Source organism: Chiloscyllium punctatum, chromosome 3, assembly GCF_047496795.1.
Source record: "Chiloscyllium punctatum isolate Juve2018m chromosome 3, sChiPun1.3, whole genome shotgun sequence".
Lineage (NCBI taxonomy): Eukaryota > Metazoa > Chordata > Chondrichthyes > Orectolobiformes > Hemiscylliidae > Chiloscyllium > Chiloscyllium punctatum.
Window position 1 is genome coordinate 85,962,020 of NC_092741.1, and position 27,252 is coordinate 85,989,271.

Sequence of the window (27,252 nt, forward strand, 5' to 3'; positions counted from 1 at the left end):
TTTCTAGGGAAGGATAGTGAGTGACTTGGAGGGGAACTGGCAGGTGGTGGTGTTCCCATGCATCTGCTGCCCTTGCCCTGTGAGATGGCAAAAGTCACAAGGTGTGGCGGTGCTGTTGAAGGATCTGTGATGAGGTACTGCAGTACATTTTATATCTTGTATTCTGTGCTGTCAGTGACTTGTGTAGTATAACAGTGACTGTGCTGTCGAAAGGATTGAACGTTCAAACTGGTGGATGTGGTACCAATCAACCTGTCTGCTTTCTTCCTGAATGCATTGAATTTGAGTGTTATTGGAGCTGCACTCATCCAGACAAGTGGAAAGCATTCCATCATACTCATGACATGTGCCTTTGAGGCATTGGTAGACAACTATGACCTGCTCTTAGCCACTGTACTTACACAGCATATCTAGTTACATTTCTGGTCAATGGTAAACAGCAAGCTGTCGATTGTGGGGAATTCAGCAATATGGCATTTGAGTGTCTAGGGGTGATGGTCAAATTTCGTCTCGTTGCCTTGCAGTTGTGTGACAGGAATTTACCATGCCATTTACTAGCAAGTGCCTAGCTGTTATTCAATTTGTGCTGCACATGGATATGGACTGCTTCAGTATCTGAGATGTCATAATGACTGCAGCTGCCATTCCACCGATTCCCTTCAAAATCTGCCAAAGCACTGATGCCCCACGTACCCCAAGCACTCCTCTTTAAATTGGAAGGGAATGGTAGAATCGCAGTCTATTGTATCCTTAACAAAGATCATTATCTCTAAGTGACCTATTTCAAAATGAGAATGATGTTCCTGTGTGTGTTCTCTTCTGCCACTGGTAAAATATAGAATTGGCATGCTGACATTGAAGGTCTGCCAGAGGCGACCTCTGCAGTTTTGCTCATTTCTGAGCTGTGAAACTGCAATGACAGTGAGTGATCTGGATTTCCAGCAGGCATCAGAAAACTGATATTGGGTCTGGAACCCACTCTTATTTTTAACGGGCCCTCCAGTGTAACCTCTACACACACAATCCTATTAAAAGTGCCATCTACCTCTGAATAATGCAGTAGCACTAAGGCAAGACAAATTACAATCTCACTACCTTTTCCAGCTGCAGCCAGCTTTTCTTTCTCTTTAAGAAAAATAAGTTTAATTTAAACAGTGAACTTTCCAGGGCATAATGGAAGAATACTTCATAAAGTGTCTACAAAATACAGAATAATTGTGAATCAGTACGGTTTTGTAATGTTGGCCAATATATATATGTCATGAATACAACCACAGCTATGTCAGGATACTTGTCTGGCTTAACGTTACCACTATCAGTGATGCAATCTTTTGAATCAGAAGGCTTGTGTCTCACTGGAGGTAGTCATTGTATAACACTTGTGTAGTATAACATCCCAACTATCAACCGAAGCCTGAATGATGTCCAAGGCATGTTATATATGGATAAAGGCTTTTTCAGTTTCTGAAAGGTCTTCACATGATGCCGAACAAAATGCAATCAATAGTATTGTTACAACCTGTTCACAAAAAAACAGGTTCTCCAATTTGTCACAATTCTAGACAGGGCAACTGAAATTGTTAAAGTCCCAGGTGAGGCGGGATGAACTGGATCCCTTGCTTTATTCATCCATGTTTCCGCTGGTTGGTTTGCAATGAGGTTATATTAAAAAAAAATGTTTTTTCTTGTCTTGCTCCCAAAACAAATGAACTTACCTTTCAAAAGGAACCAGTTTAACCAGGCTTTATTAAATTAACAAAAGAGTGAATTTATTAATTCCCAAACGTGAGATCAATAGGTATACACAGATGAGGAATAAGAAGTAAGTCCAAAAAACAAGAGCAAAGAAAGAGATGTGGAGCAGTCTCTGTGTCAGGAAAAATAGAAAACACTGGGAAAAATCTTAGAGAGTTCTGAGCAACATGACTATGTTGATATTTGTGCAGAATCAAATGAGATGTCTGGAGAACTTTGGGAGCAGCCTCCACCTTCTATCTCTTGACAAGTGGTTTGGTGTGGTTCACATTAGGCAGCAGCAAGTTGGCAATGAAGGCAGTGATTATCATTTGTTGAACACCTTGTTCAGGGTATAATTCACCTCAGTAACACTCATATTCCTATCTTACCAAAAACGCCAAACAAGATAAACAACAAATCTCAACAAATCAGAGTGGATATTTGGCAACTTCAGCTCACCATTTGCTCTGAAGTAACTTCACATGCCAGGAGCAGCAGGAAAAAAAATGAGATGTTGACCTGGTGAAGTTACAGCACAGGATCACTTTCACGACCAACAGCATTAAGCAGCTGGTGACATACAGAATTAGGCAATTGTACATCTAACAGATCAAATCCAAGCTCTGCAGCCCTTTTCCAACCAGTCATGAATGGTGCCAGACAATTGAGCAGCTCATTGGAAGAGAAAGTTCCGGAAATATCCTCATTAGAATGGGGATCCTAGCATATCAGTGTCAAAGATATGGCTAAAGAAGACGCAACAATCTTTAGCAGGAAGTAACGATAATCCACCTCAACCTCCTCCAAAAAATCCCTAGCAGCTGCAGTGCTAACCACTGAGCCCCCATGCTGCCCTGAAGGTTGTATCATTGAGCTTGTCTTGTCTCTGCATGTCTCTTCTAACAAAATGCATTACCTCACATTTCTCTGCATTCATGTTCATCTGTCACGTGTCTGCCCATTTGGCAAATTTGTCAATGCCCCTCTATTATCACATAGCATCATCCTCACAATTCACTATTTTCACGATACAAGGGTCCCAACACAGATCCAATTTCAACTCATTTTCAATCTGAGAAATTCCCTTCTATACCTACCCTATGGCAATCTGCCATACTTACTCAGTCTGTTCTACATATGGCCCTAGATCCACAGCAATGTGGTTGACTCTGAACAGGCCTCCGGGCAATTAGGGATAGGCAGTAAGAACTGACTAAGCCGGTGACCCCAAATGCATGCAAAAACATAATGGAAGATGTCACCAACACTGTTATCTAGCAGCACTTTCCTTATCAATGACCTGCTCGGTCTTTTTCTTTTATTTCAAAAATATACTTTATTCATAAAATATTTTGATGATATGTACAATTGGTCATGCCATACATACGTAAACATTCCATTTCTTTGCATACAGAGATAGAGTAATCATTCATATATACAGATCTGTAAGTTTACTATCCATATATTTAGCTGAGGTGTTAGTGGAGCGCACTTACTGCGTGGGCCCCAAGTTCTTTGGCTGGCAGACGTTACACAGTGGTCTTTCCCCACCGCGCTTTGGCGGCAGCTGCCCCAAGCTTCAGCACGTCCCTCAACACGTAGGCCTGGACCTTGGAATGTGCCAGTCTGCAACACTCAGTCGGGGTCAACTTCTTCAGCTGGAAGATCAACAGGTTTCGGACCGCCCAGAGAGCGTCCTTCACCGAGTTGATGATCCTCTAGGCACAGTTGATGTTTGTCTCCATGTGCGTTCCGGGGAACAGACCATAGATCACGGAGTCCCGCCTCATGGCGCTGCTCGGGACAAACCTCAACAAACACCACTGCATTCCTCTTCAGACTTCTTCTGCGTAGGCACATTCCAGAAGGAGGTGTGTGACAGGCCTGTGCCCTCCGCAGCCGCTGAGGGCAGCGTGCGGTGCAGCTGAGAGTGCGGGTGTGCATAAAGGATCTCACAGGCAGATCCTTTCTCACCACCAGCCAAGCCATGTCTTGGTGCTTGTTGGAAAGTTCTGGCGATGAGGCATTCTTCCAAATGGCTTTGACCTGACCCGGTTGGCAATGACCTTCAACAAGATTTTGTAATCGCATTTAATAGTGAGATCGGTCTCTAATTTCTGATTTCCTCCTTCTCCCCCTTCCGCTTGTAGATGAGGGTGATGATGCCTTTCCTCATGGATTCACTCATGGTACCTGCCATAAATGCATACTGACATACACCTCCAGCAGGTCCTGGCCAATCAAGTCATACAGAGCAGAATAGAGCTTGACCGGTAAGCCGTCACTTCCAGGAGTTTTATTCTTTACAAAGGGCGTGAGGGCCTTGATCAGCTCATCCAGGGATAGAGGCTGGTCCAGCCTCTCCCGTGTTCTCTCATCTAAGACCTCCGTGATAGAGGACAGGAACGACTGGGAGGCTGCGCTGTCGGTCGGCTTCGAGTCATACAGACTGGCATAGAAGGATTTGCTGATCCTCATGATGTCAGCCTGAGATGATGTTATCGAGCCATCTTCTTCCTTCAGGCTGCTGAGCATGGAGCTTTCTTTGTGCACCTTCTGGAAGAAGAAACGTGAGCACATCTCGTCCTGCTCCACGGAGTAGACCCTGGACCGGAAGATTATCTTGGAGGCCTCAGAGGCAAAGAGCGAGGATTGCTGGCCCTTCACTTCCTCGAGGTCTTCCGTGACATCAACCCCCATTGTCTGCAGCAGGAGCAGGTACTTTCCTGGAGTTGGGACAGTTTTCATCGCCTCTCTCTCGCCTTCTGAACACCTTTGAGGACGAAGAACCTCTTGATGTTCCCTCTTACTGTTTCCCACCAGTCTGCTGGGGACTCAAAGAGGGGCTTCACGGTTCTCCAACCTGTGTAGTCTCTCTTGAGCTCCTCAATGTTTCCAGGTTCATCAGCTTGGTGTTCAGCTTCCACATTCCCTTACCAGCCCGCTGCTCATCCTGTAGGTGACAGTCGGCCAGCAGGAGGCAGTGGTCAGAAAAGAACACTTTTTTAAATTTCAAAAATATACTGTATTATTTATTATTTATTATTTATTATATAAAATATTTTGATGATCTGTACAATTGGTCATGCCATACATACGCAAACATTCCATTTCTTTGCATACAGAGATTGAGTCAGAAAAGAACACTGGCTTGCATGAAACCCGCAGCACTCCAGCAGAACCTTGCAAAACTGGAGCCAGTGGGAATTATACAGAAAAACCTCCATTGTTTTGAGTCATAAACAACACAAACAAGATTGTTGTGCTTGTTGGAGATCAGTCATCTCAGCTCCAGGATATCTCTGTGAGAGTTCCTCAGGATAGTCTCCTAGGCCTAACAATTTTTATTTGCTCCATCACTGACCTTCCTTGCATCTGCTGTCATAAGTGGGGATGTGAGTTGATGATTATAGAATGTTCAGTACCTCAAATAATAAAGCAGTCCACAGTCCAATACAATAAGACCTGGACAATATCCAGGTTTAGACTCGCAAGTGGCAAATGACATTTGTACCACATAAATGGCAGACAATGAGCATCTCCAACAACAGAAAATCTAGCCATCACCCCTTACAATTCAATCGTATCACCATCACTGAATTTCCCCAGTGCCAACATTCTGGGGTTACCATTGACCAGAAACACAACTGGATCCAGCACATAAACACAGTGACCACAAGAGCAGGTCAGAGGCTAGGAATACTGCAGCAAATAACTCACCTGCTGATTTCCAAAACCATTTACAGGGCACAAGTCAAGAATATGAGGGAGTATTTCAGAGTCCAAAGATGCACAGTTTAGTTGGATTAGCCATGTTAAAATATCCACAGTGTCCAGGGATGTGCAGGCTAGGTAGATAAGCCATGGGGAGATTAGAGTTACAACGATAGGTGGGGGGTTGAATCTGGGTGAGATGCTCTTCAGACGGTCAGTGGAAACTCGATGGGCCAAATGGCCTGTTTCCACACTGTTGGGATTCAATGATTCTTCTCCTCACTTGTCTGAATGAGTGTAGTCCAATGACATTCAAGTAGCTTGACACCATCCTGGATAATCAGGACAAGCAACCCACTTGATTTGCACCACATCCACAAAAATTCATTCCATCTATCACCAGTGCTCAGGAGCGACAGTGTACACCATCTGCAATATTCACTGAAGAAATTCACTAAGGGTCCTTAGATACTAACTTCCTAATCCATGACCACAACTAACTGGAAGGACAGAGACAGTAGCTACATGGGATAACACAGCTTGAGTTCTGAAGAAGAGTCAGCAGACTCAAAATACTAACTTTGCTTTCTCCCCACACATGCTGCCAGATCTGCTGAGTTTCTCCAGCAATTTCTGGCTTTGTTGCAAATCTCCAAAATCCATTTTTTTATTAACTCTTTATAATTGCTGACCTGTAGTCAGAGTCTATTAATTTGCAATAAGGAACAATTCATATTAAGTACAGAAATCTGGTATGCGCCATTTGCTCAGGTCTAAACAGACAGCTAAATTGTGAATACTTGTGTACTTTAATAAAATCTTTACTGTTATGACAATACTTGGCAAATCTGGGCCATCAAGGTCTGTCATTCCAGTTTTTCAGAGTCTACAAATATGTATTCCTAACTCTTATCAAAGTAGTTGGAGTTCTCCAGTAGTGTCAGTTCCTAATCCTGATGGGTCGACTAGATAATGCACAAATTACAGGAAAATAAATGCAGTAATAAAAACAGACTTGCAACCAATTCCTCGGGTAGAAGATTGTTTTGATTGAGTTGGCAGTCCCACATTCTTTACAAAGATTGATTTATTGAAAGAATATTGGCAAATAATTTTGACATCAACAGCTAAGGAAATATCAGTTATTGTTATACCAGATAAGGTTTTATCGATTTCAAGTCTTAATGATATTTTAAAATACTCCAGCCACTTCCTGAAGATTTACAAAACAAATGATAGCTAGTGTTTTTAATTGGGTGATTTACACAGATGACATACAATACTTAGCAACACCTCAAAAGAAAATGTAACACAATTAGAAGTCAAAAAATTGTTTATCTTGCTGAAGAGGATAATATCATTGTTCATACAATATCAAAATGTAATGATTGTGGGAATAGAGTGAATATTAAGGTGACAAGTTACATAGATGTGGTAGGTAATGTGTGAATGAAGATGGATGAATGTAAGTCTAATGTTTTGAGCTTTCATCAGTATATTTTCACATCTACATCATAATGTGTCACATTTAGAAATAATACTTCATTCCCCAGGGATGAAGGTACGTTGGGAATACAGGTTAATATTTAAGGGCTATGTGGAAAATTTGAAAGATATGGACTGGCTTAATCATTTTCTGGGTTAAACATGATGTGTCAACATGTGCAGAGTACCAATGCCACCTGTTTTTCACAGAAAACTCAAGTAACTTCGGCACAAAAAAAGTCAAGCTAAGATTTCAATGTGACAAGAGATGTGGTTTATTGTTTAAATTTTTGGAAAACTTGGCTTTTCAAAACCTTGGGGGATGGTGGCAGGGAGGTCACTATGATCTTGGTTCTATAGCAACTTGAAATTCTGTTTCACAAATTTAAGGAGTTGGTAAAGAAAACACAGGAAGCTGCAAGATACTGTCATGGAAATTCTCTTCTCAGTAGAAATTCTTGGGAGCCTGACAGTTTCCAAATACAAATACCGCCGAAAACTACTTTATGAAAACTGAAAAGTGGATAGTGATCTCATTCTAAAGACTCAAATCCAGGTTGATTGTAATCTAAATGGAAATTCTATCTTCAGTCTATGGTGTCTGCAATCCAACTTTATCAACAAGTAATCAGCTACTATTCTTTTTCCTAGAGTTTTGGCTCACAGACATTGTTTTCTCCTGTTTGCTTTTTTAGAACAGACATGTCCTTTTTTAGCTGTGGGAGTGTGCCTACTTTGAAGTGTATTATTGCATCTTTATCCTCATTATGTCAAAATCCCTGATTCCACACAGATTGATTAGATTAGGTTAGATTACTTACAGTGTGGAAACAGGCCCTTTGGGCCAACAAGTCCACACCGACCCGCCGAAGCGTAACGCACCCAGACCCATTCTCCTACATTTACCCCTTCACCTAACATCACGTGTCTGCGTGGGTTTCCTCCGGGTGCTCCGGTTTCCTCCCACAGTCCAAAAATGTGCAGGTTAGGTGAATTGACCATACTAAATTGCCCGTAATGTCAACATAGAGTCATAGAGCACAGAAACAGACCCTTCACTCCAACTAATCCATGCCGACCAAGTTTCTCAAACTAAACTAGTCCCACTTGCCTGCGTTTGGCCTATGCCCCTGTAAACCTTTCCTATTTGTTTACCTATCCTAAATGTGTTTTAAATGTTGTAACTGTACCTGCATCTACCACTTCCTCTGGCAGTTTGTGCCACTATATGAACCAGCCTCTGTGTGAAAAAGTAACCTCTCGGGTTCCTTTCAAATCTTTCTCCTCTCACCCTTAAAATATGCCTTGTAGTTTTGAACTCCCCCACATAGGGAAAAACCTTTTTCTTCACCTTATCTATGCCTTTCAGGATTTTATAAACTGCTATAAGGTCACCCCTCAACTTCCTATACTCCAGTAAAAAGAGTTCTAGCTTTTACTTATAACTCAAATTCTCCAATCCTGGTAATGTTCTGGTAAACCTTTTCTGACCCTGTCCAATTTAATAATAGCATTCCCTATAGCAAGGCATAACAGAACTGTACACAGTGCTCCACAAGTGGGTCCACCAAGCTCTGTACAAGGTCAATATGATGTCCCAACTCTTATACTCCACGGTCTGAGCAATGAAGGCAAGTGTGTTGAACACCTTCTTAACCATCCTGTCTATCTGTGATGCAAATTTCAAAGAGCTATGTACCCAAACCCCTAGGTGTCTCTTCTCCAGTTCATCCTCACCAACCCAATGATAATACTCTGGGAAGGAACTAATAGGCTGGAAGTGAGACAATGACATTGGAAAATGGGCCAACTCTTGATTCCAGCTTTGAATAGGAAACACTGGCCCAGTATCACAGATTGAATAGTGGAGAGTGGAATACACAAGGTTTAGTTGCCAATAGATGGTGATTGTTTGGGAAAGGTTGATTTACAAAGGGATCTGGGTGTTCTTGTTGACCAGTCACTGATAGCAAACATGCAGGTGCAGCAGCAGTTAGAAAAGCAAATCATACATTGTTCTTCATTGCAAGAGGATGAGAGTACAGGAGCAGTGAGATCTTACTAGCATTGTACATGGCCTCACAGAGACCAAACCTGGACTATTATGTGAAAGTTTAGTCTCCTTATCTAAGGGAGGACATAGTTGCCAGCAAGGAAGTGGGATGCATGGTCACCAGGCTGATTCACGTGATAATAGGTTTGTCATAGGAGGACAGATTGGATTCACGGGTCTGTATTCAGTAGAGTACTGACATATTTTAAACTCTGACAAGATTGTACAGACTGGATGCAGGGTTTCAACAACAAGGGGTGATGGTCTCAGGATGCACTTAGGTAAGGAGACATTTTCTCACTCAAAGGGTGGTGAACCTGTGGAATTCACAAAAACAGAAGTCTGTGGAGGAGTCATCATACAATTAAAAAGAAATAGATTTCAAGGACCTAATAGGTGTCAAGGGGTATGACAAGGGAGCAGGAGTATGGCATTGAAATGGTATGGCAATGTTGAATGGTGTTGCAAGTGCATGTACTCAGTTGAATGTCTTACTTCAGAACTTATTTTCTTTTCCTAAGTTCCTAGATGTTCACACATTATAGGTAGAAGCATCTACATAACATACTCACTTGAGTTAAAGGATCCCATGGGAACTTTTTAAACTTGTTGCACACCATGTTAGAATTACATGTGCAGGGTCACGTTGATGCTATGTTACTACCCACTCCAGAGAATTTCAACTCTTCTATTTAGTGTGTAAGGTCAAATACTGTTTCTGGATTTGTCGTTAAATTTAGAAGATACTATCCTTAAGATGTAGTTAAATACATTACCAGAAATTATAATTTCAGTTTACAGTACATACTGTCACTCAAAAAAAGTTTAGAATATGCAATTTAGAAAAACATTATATCCATATATACTAACATAATAGCAGTCAAAATGTTTAATTGTACAATACCATTAAATAGATTATGGAAACAGCTCAGATGATTATTCAGCTCATCGTTCCGCATACTATTAATTAGCCCAACCCAAATCAATCACACTGCCTACTCAGTTCCTGTAGCCTTGTATCTTGTGTGTCAAATAATTACTCTTCTTTTTCTGGAAAATTTGTCCAGTGCTTTTGGCATAATATTCATGCACTACACAAAAATATATTGTATAAAGAGATGTCTCCCAATATCTCTCCTCATTCCTATTCTCAGTTTTAGAGTCTACCTTCCTTATTAATGATTACCCAAACAGACTAATTTGTCTTTCCATTTCAATAATTAAAACAAATATTATCTTCGCCACCTTCACTCCAATGCAGTCTCAGTGTCTCAAGTCTCTCCTTACAATTGAAGCCAGTCAATGTGATAGAAAAAAAGCAATCTTTCTTTGTGGATACAGTTTAGTAACTAACCTTAAAGCAGCTGCTAAGTACCAGTATCACCTGTTCCTTCATTAACATGCACGCCGTACAAGTACCAGGCAACGGCCATCTCCAAGAGAGAATCTAACCTTCACTCCTTGACATTCAATAGCATCACCAACACAGAATCCCCTATTGTCCACATCCTGTGGGCTACTATTGACCAGAAACTGAACAAGTCTAGTCATATAAATATTGTGACAACAAGAGGTCAGAGGCTATGAATCTTGCATTGAGTAACTCCACCTCCTGATTTCCCAAAGCCTGTCCACTATCTACAAGGCAAAAGTCAGGAGTGTGATGGAATACTCTCTACTTCATGCCCATGATTGAATTAAAAACTATGCAGTCAATTAATTAATTGATCAATGACAATTATTTAATAAGTTAATAAATTCCCCACTTCTCTTTTAATAGAACTTGTGAAAGCATACATATGATCCTTGAACAACCTAACGAAAAGGAAACAAATATTAGCCCGGTCAATCTTCAACCCTTCTCAGTGATAACTTAGGTCAAATGTCTTTGTCCTAAACAGAATGGTTATCCACAAAATTTAGTGGGCAAGCTTTTCTCAGATTACCCCTTGTATAGGATTTCCATTTGAATATTGAAGGAATACATACTTGTATTAGTGAGTTTTGAGAAGATTTGTAGCTCAGGTTGGGGTTTTGGATGTAGGTTTGCTCACTGAGCTGGAAAGTTCATTTCCAGATGTTTCGTTACCCTACTAGGTAATATCTTCAGTGGGCCTCAGGCGAAGCAATGCTGAAACTTCCTGCTTTCTATTTATTAGAAATAGAAGAGAAAGCAATGCTGAAAATTCTTTCTTTCTATTTATTAGAAATAGAAAGCAGGAATTTTCAGCATTGCTTCACCTTCGGCCCACTGAAGATGTTACCTAATAGGGTAACAAAATGTCTGGAAATGAACCTTCCAGGTCAGTGAGCAAACCTACATCCAAACATGCTTGTATCTATAGCTTCAACTTGTGCCAGTGTTTCAGAAGAGTGTGTTGCTGGAAAAGCACAGCAGGTCAGGCAGCATCTGAGGAGCAGGAGAATCAATGTTTCGGGCATAAGCCCTTTATCCAGCAACACACTCTCGACCCTAATCACCAGTCCTCACTTTCTCCCAATGTTTCAGCAGCTAAGATGTATTCACTCCACTTGTTTTCTTGGCTCCCCAAATTAATGGAAAACATTTATTCTGTACCATTTGTACCATTCTGTGGCCTCACAGCACCAGAGACTCAGGTTCAGTTCCCGCCTCAGGCGACTGTCTGTGTGGAGTTTGCACGTTCTCCCCGTGTCTGCGTGGGTTTCCTCCCGGTGCTCCGGTTTCCTCCCACAGTCCAAATATGTGCAGGTCAGGTGAATTGGCCAGGCTAAATTGCCCATAGTGTTAGGTGAAGGGGTAAATGTAGGGGAATGGGTCTGGGTGGGTTGCATTTCGGTGGGTTGGTGTGGACTTGTTGGGCCGAAGGGCCTGTTTCCACACTGTAAGTAATCTAATCTAATCAACAATGTGTTAAACACTGCTGCACTCCAATAGCTGTGCAGAATATTGGCACATGCAGCACAGTTAAACACTATATATTTTTTAGGTATTCTTGGGCTGGAAACTTGAGGGTGCATTTTTTGAATGCAATTCCTTTGGTAATTATTCATTCCCAAGTCTTCTTCAATAGTAGCATGTTTTATCATAGTATTCAGTTCCAATACTCAGAATACTGAAAGGCCCAGACAGTTTGTATGTTGGGAAGATGTTTCCATTAGCAGCAGAGACTAGGACCCAAAGACACTGCTTTAGAGTAAAGGGAAGACCCTTCAGAATGGAGATGAGAAGAAACGTCCTTCAGCCAAAGAGTGGTGAAACTTTGGAATTAGTTGCCACAGAGGCCTGTGGAGGCTAGGTCATTCAGTATATTTCAGACAGAGGTAGATAGATTCTTGACTGTTAAGGGGCTCAAAGGTCACAGGGAGAAGGCAGGAGAATGGGGTTGAGAAACTTATCAGCCATAATTGAATGATGAAGCAGACTCAATGGGCCAAATGGCCTAGTTCTGCTCCAATGTCTTATGCTTGTATGGTCTTATACCTAGCATTGGGTCTAGGGTAAGTGCACAACCAATTTAACTGTCCAATCAAACTTAATTGTTCTGTTTCTTCCCTGAATGCCAAGTGATGTGAGGACCTTGGGATGTCATTAACACTCACTCCTGACTTATTCTACTACTGTCTATGCCTAGGTAACTTAAAAGTCCCTTGAAGCCTGATTTCCAAATTTAACTTCCTTTTTTATTTTATTTATTACACATTGTTTAAATTCAGTAGGTATTTCTCAGATGAACAAACCAGACCAAAACGTAATGCTTGGAAATGAACATGCATTAACACTGAAACTTTATTTTCAAGTCTATAAAGCAGGTCTCAGTCACCAGTTTTACTAGATTTTCCCTCTGATTCCCAGAGAAAATCATTGTTGTGAATTATAAAGATGCCTTCCAGTTTATGATGCTAGTGGAACATTACCATATCTACTTCAAGATAAATGCAACCTACCTTCAGCAAAATGGACTCAACTGAATGCTATATTCTCACTGTATCATTCAACCCAAATACACATTTGTTTCATTTCCATAGCTTTTTTTTATAAATGTCTCCTTCTTTCAGCGCATTAAAAATATTTCTCTTTGAAATTTTTCACCCTGTAAAAATGCACTTTTCATATTGATGGACTCACATTCCTAGGAGTATCATGTTAAAAGAACTAAGAAGAAATTCAAGATCACTTTTCCTGTCATTGGTACATCCCCACAAACATCTTGACCATCAAGTTTCTCTTCAGAACCCAGAGCCACTGGTATGTTTTAGATTTATATGTCCCACCAGGAAACTGAGGCATACTCTTCTTGGAATAACTATTCATATTTCTAAATTTACCAAAGGTCAATCACGCCTTGTATGCATTTAACAGATCACCTTTTTTATGAAGTTTGTCCATAAATGGTAGCCGATTTTCTGAACTTTCCTTAGGGTCCAACTCTTGGGCCAGTCGTTCAGAAAGCTCCTGCCTCGAGTAAGAAGTGACAGTACTAAAACCATAGGTTGTTTTTACTTGGTAAACATGTAATATGCATCTATATGACTACTTCATTTTTTCCATTGATGCAGTTCAGTTTGACAAAACACAGGTAGCAAATCATCTTCAGGCACTTCACACTTCATCTGAAAAGTAACTGTGACTACACCTGACCACATATTTTTCCCATACCACCGACCTAACCATTCACTGGCCAACCCATCATCCAGTCATTCACTCACCCATAACCTCGTTCATCAATTTACTCATTCATTCACTGAATCCACACTTAAAAGCTAGACTTTTAACCTGCCTACTGAATTTAAACAATGTGTAAGAAATAAAATAAAAAAGGAAGTTAAGTTTGGAAATACAGTAGCTAGCACTGTAAAAGGAAGTTTGTCCTATCTGACCCGAACACCACTGCTCTCTGAATACAGTAGCTAGCACTGTAAAAGGAAGTTTGTTCTATCTGACCCCAACACCACTGCTCTCTGATGGAGTTCTCCATGAGATACTGTATTTTGTACTTGTTCTTCTCACAGTATTGGAAAATCTCAGGTGAAACAGACAGCAGCATTGATTCCTATCTTTGCATCATTTTACTGATCTACATGATGTACTCCCTTCGGTTTAAAATGTTCAATCTATAATACTCTCCAAAAATTTAAAAGCACTACACTAATTGGTGCCCTAACCAATGTTATCTTAGCAATCCCTCTAGTGGATGTTGTAATAAAATGAGATTGTTTTCTTACAGTGGATTCAGGATTATTGCCTGCTAAATATGCACCATTGTGAGACAAACAATTTTCAATTTATTCCCAGAGAGCTGGAACTGTTACTTTATAATATATATTATTTATTTGCAGTGAAGAAAAATTACACCTTATTGGCACAGGGAGATGACTAGCATTAAAGATGCGAATTAACTTTCTATGAAATAGAATAGTTTGTTGTGGATGACAGAACAATGCAATGAATGTCATGTATATGTAATATTGGTGCTATTATTTTGACCTCAAGTGAAAAGATATTTCTCTGGTATTGTTACAGTAATGCCTATGTGCAACGTTCTGAAACAGTAAAATCCTTAAAGTATTTAAAGCATATCTGATTACAAGTCCATGCAAATATATGAAATAAAGTTTGGTGAGATCTATTTCCTTTACTAACAAGTTGTGTGCTAGAGTAATTATTAGAATGATAAGAAAACCAGATTATCATAGCTACCTTTAATACCTTTCTCTGATTTCACTGCTGCTGCAGGTTTGACTGTAAAAGAAAGAAGAATGAAAAAAATACTGTAATCATTGCAAACAGCAATAACATTTTTCTTCTACCTTGCATATGAGGTATCTATGAAACATTTCTTAGAACCTTGATAGCCAGGTGCAAATTCTCTTCAGGCAGACATATTAAAAATACTCATTATTAAGATTGTTAGTTTTTCCTGGTAAGTAAATTGAACATCTTACTATCACACAATACAATTTGCTGTAAAATATTACAAGATAAAAATTCTGAAATTCAGTTCAAACAATTCAGAAAACTAATTCAAAGATGCAACATTAAGATACAGCATGTTTATGACAAAGAAAAACCAATCCTTTGTTCAGGAAAACGTGTTATTCTAAGGGTTAAGTTCCTCTATTAAGTTTGAAGCCTAGATTTTTATTTAAACAAACAATTGCCTCCACTGAAATTGGATTTTAAGTCCTTGGTGTCTGGAACCCAGAACGCAAATATCACATCAGCAAAAAGCAAGTCTGTTCTCAGAGTATTTCTTTTAAATTGCTATGATACCACTTTGGAGAGTGGAGACAACTCTCAGAAATGTGGCGGTCAGAGATTCTTTGGGTGAAGGAGGTTGTCAGGGATATCATTTTGTAGGGCGGCAACTGCTCTTTGAGGATGTTAACTGTGGAGAAGGTTATGCATAAAAATGTACATAAACCCTTTGAAATATTTGTAATCAACCTGTTTGGACATGTTGCAACACATCTAGACACTTTTAGCTGTTCTTGACAGCTCTTGTCAAGATGGATAGTTCCAAAGTAGTGTCACTGTACAGAGAAAGGAGGCATTCCTGCCTCTGAAAGAGTATGCTTTTTTAGCAGTGATATCATCCTGAGGCACTGTCAACATGCCTCCCTTATCAAGCTTCAGCTCTATCTCTGTTCTGAGGAAGAGACAAACTGAAATGTTAACTGTTTTTATTTCCACAGATTCTACTAGATCTGCTAAGTTACTTCAGCATTCTTTCTGCTTGTTTCTAACTCAGTTAGAAGTTGGAATACATCGCAGATAAAAAATTCAAAAGTAACAGGAACTTTAAATGCCATATCACCCACTCTGGATGAAGCTTGCAGTTGAAAAGGGATCATCTCCAGAAGAACAATCAGCTTGGCTACAAACAAAATACTTCATGATCCACACTGGAACATGGAATATTTATTACAAATGCACTTTAACTTTTCCTCAATTTCACTTTCCCAATCCTGCAACTGTCTGTTTATATGCGCGCCCATGTGCGGGTGTGTTACTGTGTATGTTCTTTGTGTGTTTATGTGTGTGTTTTTCATGGTATTCAGGATGGGTTTTGGCAGTAGTTATATTTATACTTTTAACTTAGTGAGTCATTTTTAAATTAAAACAAACTCTGTACTAGCTTTCTAGTGCTTTATATCTAGCTTCATACATTGGCAAATATATACTAAATTTTAAAAAAGCATAATGGTTTAAACACTTTAAATTTTGCTATAGCAGCCTCAGGAGTGAAAGGACAAGAATTTATTCACCCCTATCTGGAATAATTTGTGGAAGAGCTAGACATCAAATCTACAATGCTTAATAACACTGTTGACTCGTTTGCCATGGATCTATGCTAACACTATACCGCTTAACGTAATCAAGGATGGTGAACCAGTACTCCTGCTATATTTGTATGAACTGTCTGTGCTAGAGGGATGGAGCAGTACCCTATTTACCTAATGCAATGATTGTGGCCATGTGCAAAAACAACAGTGACCACAACAATTGTAACAATTATCAACAAATCCCCCTACCAAACAGTTTAGAATAAGATATTTGTCCATGTAGCCCTCATCAAACTATTGATCTTGGTTGAATGTATCTATCCTAAATGCTGATTTCAGAGCTGGCAATGCACAACTGACATGATCTTATCAGTCTAGCAGTAATGGGAGAAATGCTATCAACTAACCAAGGCATTCAACCACAGCAGTAAAGACAGTCTATTTAAGCTGAATGCCTTCCAAAGCTGCTCTGTGTGATCTACTGTTTCCATGACAACATGGTGGGTAAAGTCAGCCATGACAGGGAAGTATCAGATCTTCAGAACCCTTTGAAATATGCAGTGGGGCAAAACAGAATTGTGTTTTGACGCTAGTATACTCTTCTCGTTGCTGCTGTCATACGCTTTCATTCATCGACAGATGATGTCTACTTGCATTCCAGAACTGACAGAAAACTTTACAGGGTTGTTTGCCTGAGATCAAAAACTGAAAGGTGCACCATATCCTCATCAGACAACTGCTGTAATCTAGGAAATGGACAGCCTCTGTCATGTCAATAAAATTTTTAGTTTGACCACTGGCATCAGGAAATTAGAGGCATGGCTGAAGATCTTGCTGTCATGCAATGTATCAGTGCTGATTATGCGACACTAGAGGTTGTTGATAGTTTCACGACGTAGGCTCTACAATCTAAAGCATTCTGTCACTTGATGATTTGTAAAACCTGTAGCCAATAGGTGCAAGTCAAGCCGAAAGTGTTGTAAAAATACCAATACACGAGTCTACCACATCTGTGTCCTCTGTAGTCCTCTACAGTGACAAGACCAGGGCAACATTTGCTATGCAGCATAGAGAGCTGAACAGATCTCACTTTTGCTGTCTCAGATGAATCCTCAACATTTCTCGACAAGACAAGGTCACAATCTCAGGGATTCTTGTGATTACTAATTACATTAGCCTACAAGCATTGCTAAGCCAAATGACTTCTGAGCTACTTCTGCCATGTTTATTAGATGGATGGTGGCTGTACATTCAAAGAACTTCACTACAATGAACTGGCCTCTTGATCAAAATCTACTGCGTGTTCAAACCTTCACTACAAGGACACCTGCAAGCAAGAAGATGGCAGGCTTTAACACTAACAACTGGGAGACAGTCACCAATGACCATGACCTCTGGACATAGACTGTTTAGAGGGGCATTAGAACATGGAATCAGAAAAAGGAAAGTTCAACAGATGGAGAAGAGAACACAATGGGGGAAAAAAAACAGACTGGCAAGTTCTGCACCATTTCAGATCACTGATTTACACTGCAGCTATAAGTCAGAGATTTCCATTGAAAGTGAATAGTTAAGTAGGCAATTTAGGATATGATTAAGTTGAAAAATAAGCACTGTATAAATCAGCAGGGATTAATGATAGGTCAGAACAAACCTTAGAGAACCAACAAAGAATTACTCAAAGTTAACAAAAAAGCAGAAAGTGGAGTGTGCGAGAAAGCTAGAAAATATAGAAGCTGGTAGAAGGGCTTTTACGAAGATCTGAACAGAAGATGAGTAACTAAAGGTACTTAACATCTACAGTGTTTTCCTTTATCAGTTCATCAACGTGAGAAATGGCCCAGTTCAAGTCCCACCTGCTCCAGAACAGGTTGATTAGGAAAAAAAACCAAAAGAAATAGCAGAGGCTTTGAACAGATGTTTTGTGTTTGTCTTCATGGTGGAAATCTTCCAGAGGGAAATGAAGTTATAGGGAGTTGGGTGCAGCACCCACTGGCCAATACATACCTTAGCCCCATCTTTAAATCTGCTACAGAGGATGTGCAGCATTTATAGAAAATCCACAGGGTGAAAAGAGGTTATTTGGCTCATCATTTCTATTCTAGCCAAAAATGAGCTATCCAGGCTAATCCAAGTGTCCAACTCCCAGTTTGTGGTCAGTAACTTATAGCATTTGCACATCCAAACATCTTGATGTCACCAAGTGGTAGCTTATGCATTCGAAACAGGAGGATGCTAAGGATGAATCCTTGTGCGATGCCAGAAGTAACAGTGTTGGAATGAGAAAGAAATCCCTATAGGTCGTTCTCTTGTTATAATTAGATAGATAAGAATAGAAACAGAAGAATGCAGATTCACTCAATTGAATGATGGCCAGGGAATATTGGAGAATGATAGTGGGAAATGTGGCAGATATTGCAACTTGTTTGAGAAGGATGAAAATGAGTAATTGGCTTTTGTCAGGACTTCAAAGCAGTGTTGTGTTAGGAGGAGACTATAGTGATGATTACTGTACCAGAATTACTGGTGACCGTGACATCAACTAATCTGTGACTCTATCAGTAAGCGCACTAAGTAACTGTAGTGAAGAGCAAATTGGTTTCTCACTCAGAATGGAAAAAAAATAAGAGAAGTCACCATCTTTACATTGTCATTGTTGAAATGAAATAAAACTGGGTAGTTTAGCATTCTCTGAAATCAGAAACCAAAGCCATTATGGTGTTTCATGCTCAGAAGCAATTCTATCAACCAATCCTGGACTCAAAATGTTGGTGTCAACTAGTTAAGTATTCTTGTGAAAATCTCTGCTGCATTTCCTACATAGATGTGAGTTATCAATTTTAAAAGTGATGAAAGATAATTTTACCAAATACCCATGGCTATTTCTTCAATACACAGTGGTATTTAATCATTGACTCTGCAACTTTCTGGTTATCTGAAGGATCTATACTCCAACAATGCTATGTATTTTGAGGTCAAAATCATTATCAACAAGTCAGGGGCAAGAAGGCTTTTGTACAACCCTCTACTTGAAATCATCATCCTACTCCTGCTGGTTGTCAAATTCAATCATTGATGGGTGGCACATAGTTGATCATTCAGTGCTAGATTGAGGGGGTACTTGGCATCAGAAAGAAAGGAGGGATAGCAGCAAAAGTCATTTCACCTCCTCCACCCCTAGCCAATCCTTTCACTCTACTTCCCATGATCCCCACCTGTTGACTCCTTTCCTGGTCTCACCCAGCCTGGCCCTTGCTGATCCTGGTGACTACATTCCTAGCTGCAATGGATAGCTGCAAGTCTCCAGCTTTGTTTTTCCTGACCATATGAAGTCCCACTCTGCAAAACTAATGCTTGCTCAGAGAATATTACTTCTTGTTCAACATTAATAGAAGTTGGCAATAACCAGAAGGAGAGGCTTCGCCAGATGAGAAGTTAATACAATAGCAGAGATATAGATTAGATGCATCTTTAAGAGAAAAGCCTGAGGCAACTCTTGTTCATTCTTTATACTCTTACTACACCACAAAAAAACTCAATAAGATGTAGATGGTGAGCTAAAAAGGAAAAGCCTGACAGATTTCTGCCTCTGAACAACATTCTCAAAGTTGTGTGAGCAATGGCCACAGTACATAACCAACAGGGAGGGGGCATTGAGGAAGACAACATTGGGCTCACCAACTGGGTTGAGGCAGCTTCCTAGTGGCAGGTAGGTGGCCATTAGAACTGCAGCTCCATGCCCCAGTAATGCGTCCTGAGGGAGGAATGATTCCACCAATGGGTTTTCCCTCCACTCTAGATGGACCTACTGGATTCAACCCTTCAACATTACTAGTTATTGCACCAAAAGCATCTCCAAAAGCCTAACTGTGGCTGCTACGAGAGCCTGGGCCTGCAGCTTAAGGGATCCTCTCAACATCTTTAAATGGAAGGAGCTTGCAGGAGTGGCCTCTTTACCATGTGCCGCCAGAAAGATCTTGCAAGCAGATGGGACCACACACCATAGCATCCATATTTGTCTGGGATGGAAGGATATTTTCAAAGCCACAAACTCTAACGCTCAATCCACCTGCCACGATATTTCAGGCTGATTGATATTTACATTATTTTTATTATCAACAGGTTATTGTTAAGGATTTATTTCCCTTCCCTCATTACCCTGTAAAAAATGGTGGGTCTCCATCTTGTACTACAACTGAATGATTTGCTGGCCCATTTCACAAGGAGTTGAGTGTCAACATATGTGACTGCAATTACAAGTAACAACTGGCTAACTACATAATACGTTCATAAGAAGTCATGATTGAACCAATTGTGTTTTTTTAAAAGACAATCAGTCCAAAACTTCCTGGTCACTTTCACTGAAATCAGTTTGTCTACACACAACATTCTTCCACAGTGGCAGTGGGCGCTGAACCAATCATTAATCTTAAATCTGAGTTAATGAATTTTTGATAAACACAGGTAAACACAGGGAAATGGGGGCCAAAGGCAGGTATATGGAGTTCGACAACAGATAAGCTTGATATCACTGAATGGCAGAACAGGCTCAAAAGGCTGAATGGTCTATACCTGTTCCCATTGATCTGTGCTCCACTGTTCTTTGTAACAGGTGGCCAAATTCCAGGCATTTTATGCAGCTATTCTATTAAACAAATAGTGTGGTGCTGGAAAAGCACAGCCAATCAGGCAGCATCCAGGAAGCAGCAGAGTCGACGTTTCAAGCATAATCTCTTAATTCCTGATGAAGACCTGATGCGTGAAATGTCATTTCTCCTACTTCTCAGATGCTGCCTGACCAGCTATGCTTTTCCAGTGCCACATTTTTTGACTCTGATCTCCAGTATCTGCAGTCCTCACTTTCTCATATTAAACAGTTGATCTTAATTAATCATTTCTACAGATAAATAATAAATAATAATAAATAAATAATAAATATTTTTGCAAATCTAAGTTCTATTAACAGCAAACTTTATGAAGAGATTAGTAGAAACAATAGAGTGGAGACTAGTTTCAAACTTGATTGTCTTTTTCTTCCAACACATAATTAATCCTCACCTAAAATGTGTAAATGTTTACTCACTTTGCTTCTTTTCTTTCACAATAATAAGCAAATTAAATGCCATAAATGCATCTTTTATATTTATTAGATTTTACCCTTACAAATTATTTATATCCTTCAGCAAATGGTGCAATTTAACAGAAATTACCAATATTGTATTTCCTCCAATTATTATGACCAGTAGATGGCATAATCGTATTTTAAGTCCCACCAGAAGCCAAGAAATTTTTAGAATGTGTAGAATTTACCTGATGCATCTTTGGCTGTTTTTTGTTTTGCAGTTGCAGCTTCTGCTGGTTCTATAGAAGGAAAGTATATATTTTTTTAAAAAGCAGGAAATTTTGAAATAACCACGGATATTCTCCATTGTCTTACTAAATCAATAACGAGAGGCCATGCTTTCAAGCTGAGAGGTGGAAAGTTTAAGGGGGATACACGCGGTAAGTACTTCCCACAGAGTGTGGTGGGCATTTGGAACGCATTGCCAGCAGAGGTGGTAGAAGCAGACACGGTAGATTCATTTAAGATGTGTCTGGATAGATGCATGAGTAGGTGGGGAGCAAAGGGATACAGATGCTTAGGAATTGACCGACAGGTTTAGACAGTACATTTGGATCGGCTCAGGCTTGGAGGGCCGAAGGGCCTGTTCCTGGGCTGTAAATTTTCTTTGTTCTCTTTGTTCTTTGTTCTCAAAACCCATAGGTTTGGCAGTAATGCTCCATCCACTTTATTTAGCAATACAAAGTATTCTATTTATTCTATTGACTGCATAATCACATACTTATTTGAAAACCTTTTGGCAGTACTCTTGTGTCATTACATAACTCACGTAGATACCTCACAGTATTGGGGTGACTAAGACACACTTAATGCTCAGTGTACTCAAGAAGACAAGCTATGGATTCCAAGCACTGTCAGTATTCATAGTCAGTGCACAAATTATGTTGAAAGCTCATTGAAGACTTTTCATTTATTCAAATAAAGGGAAAATTACACAATGCAGCTGCAGTACCATAGCAGTACTTCAGAGATTCATCAATTGTTTGATCTGATCTGTTAAGAGAAGCATGCCAGGAATGCATTATATCATTACCAGTGAGTTTTATTCGGTTACTGGGAAAGAATGATTTTAAATGGTCTGGGAGGTTGAGGCAATTGCTCAATACACACAGCCAACCACCCTCTGTCAAATACATCCAGTCACCATTCATAGAATTACAGAAAATCCATCAAAAATAGATCAGAAAAGAAACAGAAAGGTATTCCGTGTTCTCGTCTATGATCTACTTCATGGCTTTGCCATGATAAAAAAAATTCTAAGACCATGTACAGCTTTTTGTTCCTATGCCCACCCTATGCTCTTTCAACCTATACTTTTAATCAACCTGTTCAGAGATGTTATTACATATCTCTGGAGCAGGTGGGACTTGAACCCAGGCCTCCTGGTTCAGGGTGGGGACACTACCACTGCACCATAACAGGACCATTCTGACATCATTTAAATTTTGCGTTATCATAATTTTGTTAGATGCTGCATAATAGTCTATTTGACATTCTAGAGCATCCCATCTAGCCCATCTAACTTTTTATCTTTCACCTCACCTGGTGTTCTATAAATGTTTGGCATAACTCCTCATTCTTTAAACTTCAACTTTATACTTCTCAAATATTGCTCCAAGTACTCGCCCTTAGTGGTTTCTACAGGCTGATAATCACCAAATCACCACATCTCTCAACTTTCAGTCCTTTAGCTAATTTAATAACCAAGCAGCAAGTTTGGTACCAAATCAACCACTGTCCTTTTAATCTTGTGGACTTCAATTCTGTTATCTTTTATGATATGTAGTATTTTATCATTGTTTAATCTCAGAGTCATTTTCCACTTATTACCCTCTGGCTTCTCTTATTAAACCAATATATTTGTCCAAATGGTAACGATATCCTATGAATTAGGACATTCTGTAAAAGCCTTACATAGGCTCATAAAGCCACTCAGCATGGAAAAAGACCCTTGGGCCTAACCAGTTCATGCCAAACAAAATCCCAAACTGAACTCGTCCTACCTGCCTGCTCCTGGCCCATATTCCTCCAAACCTTTACTATTGATGTATGTGTCAAAGTGTCTTTTAAACATTGTAATTGTACCCACATCCATCACTTTCTCAGGAAGTTAATTCCACACACGAACCACCCTCTGTATAAAAAATGTTCCCCTCATGTCTTTTTTATATCTCCCTCCTCTCACCTTCAAAATGTGACCCTCATCTTGAAATTCTCCATCCTTGGGAAAAGACAGGCTACCATTAACCTTATCTATACTCCTCATGATTTTATATACTTACACAAGACCACTTCTCAACCTCTTACACTCCAGAGAAAAAAAGTCCCAGCCTTTCATATTGATCATTTTCAATTTTCTGAAATCCCAACTAAATCATGATAATACTGGTAATCTATATGGCACCAGCAGCCCTGCTCACCTAGATAACGCAGAATATTGGGTGACTAACATTCACTTAATGCTCAGTGTGCTCAACAATATCTGCTATGAATTCCAAGCACTGTCAGCATTCATAGTCAGTGCATAAATTATGTTTAAAGCTTATTGAAGATTTTACATTTATTCACGTCAAGGGAAAATTACACAATACAGCTGTAGTACCACTGCAGTGCTTCAGAGACTCGCCAATTGTTTGAATTGTTCCATTAAGAAATGCATTTTATGGCTTAACCCAGGGCTACTTTTTGACAGTTCTTCTATGTTACAGTCTCCTGTATTTAATCAGGACATTCTGTAATAAGATATGTGTTTGATTACACCTGTCTGATCATTGAATCTGAGACAGTGCTTGATTACTTTGCCCCTTTGGGTGGAGCTAGTGAGTCAAGTGACTGACTCCCGCCCTTCAAAGAGAACTCGAGAATAGAAATGTGACTTCTAGGTATGACCAGAAGAGTACAAGAAGTTCTATAAAGGTCTAAGGTATTTGAAGTCAAGTAAATAAGCTGTTTGAATTTAAGACACTCTGACATAAACAAGAGCTCAATCCAAACACAACATTAAAGACTGAAAAAGTGCACATGTAAGAGCTGTGGAGTCTGATCATTTTCTTCCAAGACCTTGCAGATATTCTGATGTGTTATGTTTATGTACTGGAGGTACATCTAAGTATGCTGATATGATAACCTTCCACTATTGAGTAATATTGGCAAAGTGATGCTGGGACAAAATTATTAGTTCCCATTATAATCTATAAAGTTTCATCCACCTGTTTAGTTAGTGCTTTAAAAATTTTTAGAGACAGGTTCATTAGGTAGTCTATGCATATTGAGAACATGCTGAGTGGCACTGAATAATGCTGCACTTCATATGAGCATTGACAGTATCACTCAAAGTGCTGATGAGCACATTCCTACTGCAATTACTTAAAGCTGATCTACAGTTCCATAATCCATATATCACTACTTTTTTTTTGACTGTCAGCATTGTAGTTGCAATTCTGAATCTCCGAAGTGTCATGTCAGTATTTACAGAGCGCTCTAGACATATTTTTAAAAATAGCTTTCATTTTTAACTCCTTTCCTTGAGCATTCTGGAGTGAGTTTCTGGAAATCTGTAGATAGTTAGACTCTAAGTTCTTGATATTTAATTTAGAGATGGAAATGCATTGGAACAGAATTTTGAGCCATATATGAAGAAAAATGCTAATTATTTCTATTTATGGTGATAATTATGAAATTATCAGAGAAATCAACCTTTTTTTAACAAGAGCTCTTCAGAGGCAGAAATTCTTCTATTCTGCAGAAATAAGAAATCAGCAGCACGATAGTGATTCAAGGTTGCACTTGCTAACAACTGTTAACATCTGGCACTTTATTAAATGTCTGATCTCCCATCTAGAATCCTATTTTATCCCTATTTATCATCCTCATATCAATATTGCTTAGTCAATTTTCAATCCAGCTAGTCAAACATCCATTACATTCCTACAAACTGGCACCCCTAATAAATACTGAAGAAGAAATGTTTAAAAGAAGCAAAGGGTGTCTCATGAAAAATAATTGTTCCACTCCAGGACTGGACACCTTGGATATGACTAGTTCTGGGCCATTTCAAACGTCTAGCAAGTTCTATGATGGGATTGCAACTTGAAGGAATGCAACTGAGTGACAGCTGGGATAGTTCAAGGACCACATCCAAAATGTCCCCTTGTCATGGGCTGCAGTTATTAGATTCGTCCAACAGAAATGACGATTGACAAAGTGCTGGGTACATTTAAATATCCCTTTTCCCATATTTATTTGAGAAAAATAGAAAGTTGAGTACTTACTTTTTGTCATCTGGTCAACATGTTCCTTTTCAACTGAGGATAATAAAAGAAGAGACAGTCAAAAACACATTCAATCTTTAATAGAACATTGAAAAGTCAGTGGAGTGGGCTAATAGATGATGGAGAAGAGCAAGGTGACACATTTTGGTTGAATAGTATGGAGAGACAGTGTAAAATAAAGGATACTACTCTAAAGGGGGTGCAAAAGCAGAGTCTCCTGCGTGTGAATGTTCATAAGTAAATTAAGGTAATAGAACAGATGAAGAGAACAGTTGATAAATCGTACAGTACCCTTGGTTTACTAATGGGCCATCAAGTACAAGGGCAGGGACATTATGCGATGATGAAACCTCAGGTGGTACTGTGCTAGGTGACACAGTTTAGGAAGGATGCAGAAGGGGCTTACAAGAAAAGTTCCAGGGACTGAAAGTTTTGTGAACAGGAATTGATCAGAAAACTGAGAACTGCATTTCTTGAAGATTAGGAGGCCCAGAGGAAATGTGTTTTCAGTTTTCAAAATTACGAGAGAACTGGACGGAGTGGACAGATAGAAACAGTTCCCACTTGCAAAGAATCAAGAACACAAGAGTACAGATTTAAAGTGAGTTGCTAAAGAAATGAATGTCATACACGAACAAAAAAAGACAGTGACTAGTTTGGATCGAGAATACATGACCTGGAACTCTAGGTAGAGACAGATCAATCAAGACATGAAAGAATGCATTAGATGATTAAGTAGAAGTAATGTGCAAGATTGTGAGCAAAAGGCAGGAGAATAGCACTAAGTTATGATGCTCATTTGGAGAGCTGCTGCAGACATGATGGGCTCAATGGCCTTCCTCTGGACCATAACAATTCTATGATTCTGTGATTTCAATAGTGTTTTATTTTAAAAGTTGTTTTTAACTTAAATACCCATTGTGGCATTTGGAAACAATTATTCTTTCCAATCTAAAAAAGTTATTTTACGAAGAGCATTAACAAATGCTTGGACAACTCAGGATGTACAGTGAATGCTGACCCAGCCAGCAAAGTCCACATCCCATGATCAAATCCAAAATAAAACTAATCAACAAAGAGGATTGCAAATTGATGTATTATCCATTGTGATGAAAAATCTGGACTGTTTCTGTCTCCAATAAATTCCAACAAATCAGGTGTCTGACATGTGGAATTCTATTGTGATTCTTAATATACTAGCTAATATTAGATTAACCATATCACAGTACGAGTCAACACTTCAGGAAACAATGACAAATAAATCTTAATATCTTGGATCATGCAGAATATTAATGAATATATTAATAGAAGCTCACTCCCCCATACATATTTGTTAATTATTGTTTAGAAGTTCTAAGATGTTCTGAGCACCTGTTTTGGACAAGATTATGAAAATACTTGCAATTAGTACAATGAGTTTTTATTAATTTGCAATTCAAAATAGTTGTTTAAACAAACACTATTTTGTCAGTGTTATGAAATGTTTTGTGCCTATGAGTCTGAAACAGACTCAATCAGAATAATCTGTGGATTAATCTCCCATTAAAGTAATAAATCAGAAATTCATGTGAAATTACTACAGGAATTATTAATTTATCATTAAG

At 39.3% G+C, this 27,252-nt stretch overlaps 1 protein-coding gene across 42 annotated transcripts in view; it reads right to left on the reverse strand.

Annotated features, from left to right (window-relative positions):
• The window catches only part of trdn (triadin), a 446,963-nt gene that overhangs the window by 176,777 nt on the left and 242,934 nt on the right, over positions 1-27,252 (reverse strand). For 41 of the 42 annotated variants that reach the window (XR_011954524.1, XR_011954519.1, XR_011954525.1 and 38 more), the window contains 3 exons: positions 25,649-25,681; positions 21,566-21,616; positions 14,670-14,711 (listed from right to left, as the gene is read on the reverse strand). Coding sequence is in view for 33 of the 42 variants with exons in the window: in XM_072555968.1 (XP_072412069.1) it covers positions 14,670-14,711; positions 21,566-21,616; positions 25,649-25,681 (126 nt within the window). In the remaining 9 variants the exon portion in view is untranslated. The remainder of the gene's footprint in view (positions 1-14,669; positions 14,712-21,565; positions 21,617-25,648; positions 25,682-27,252) is intronic. The other variant, XM_072555942.1, reaches the window with a different exon arrangement.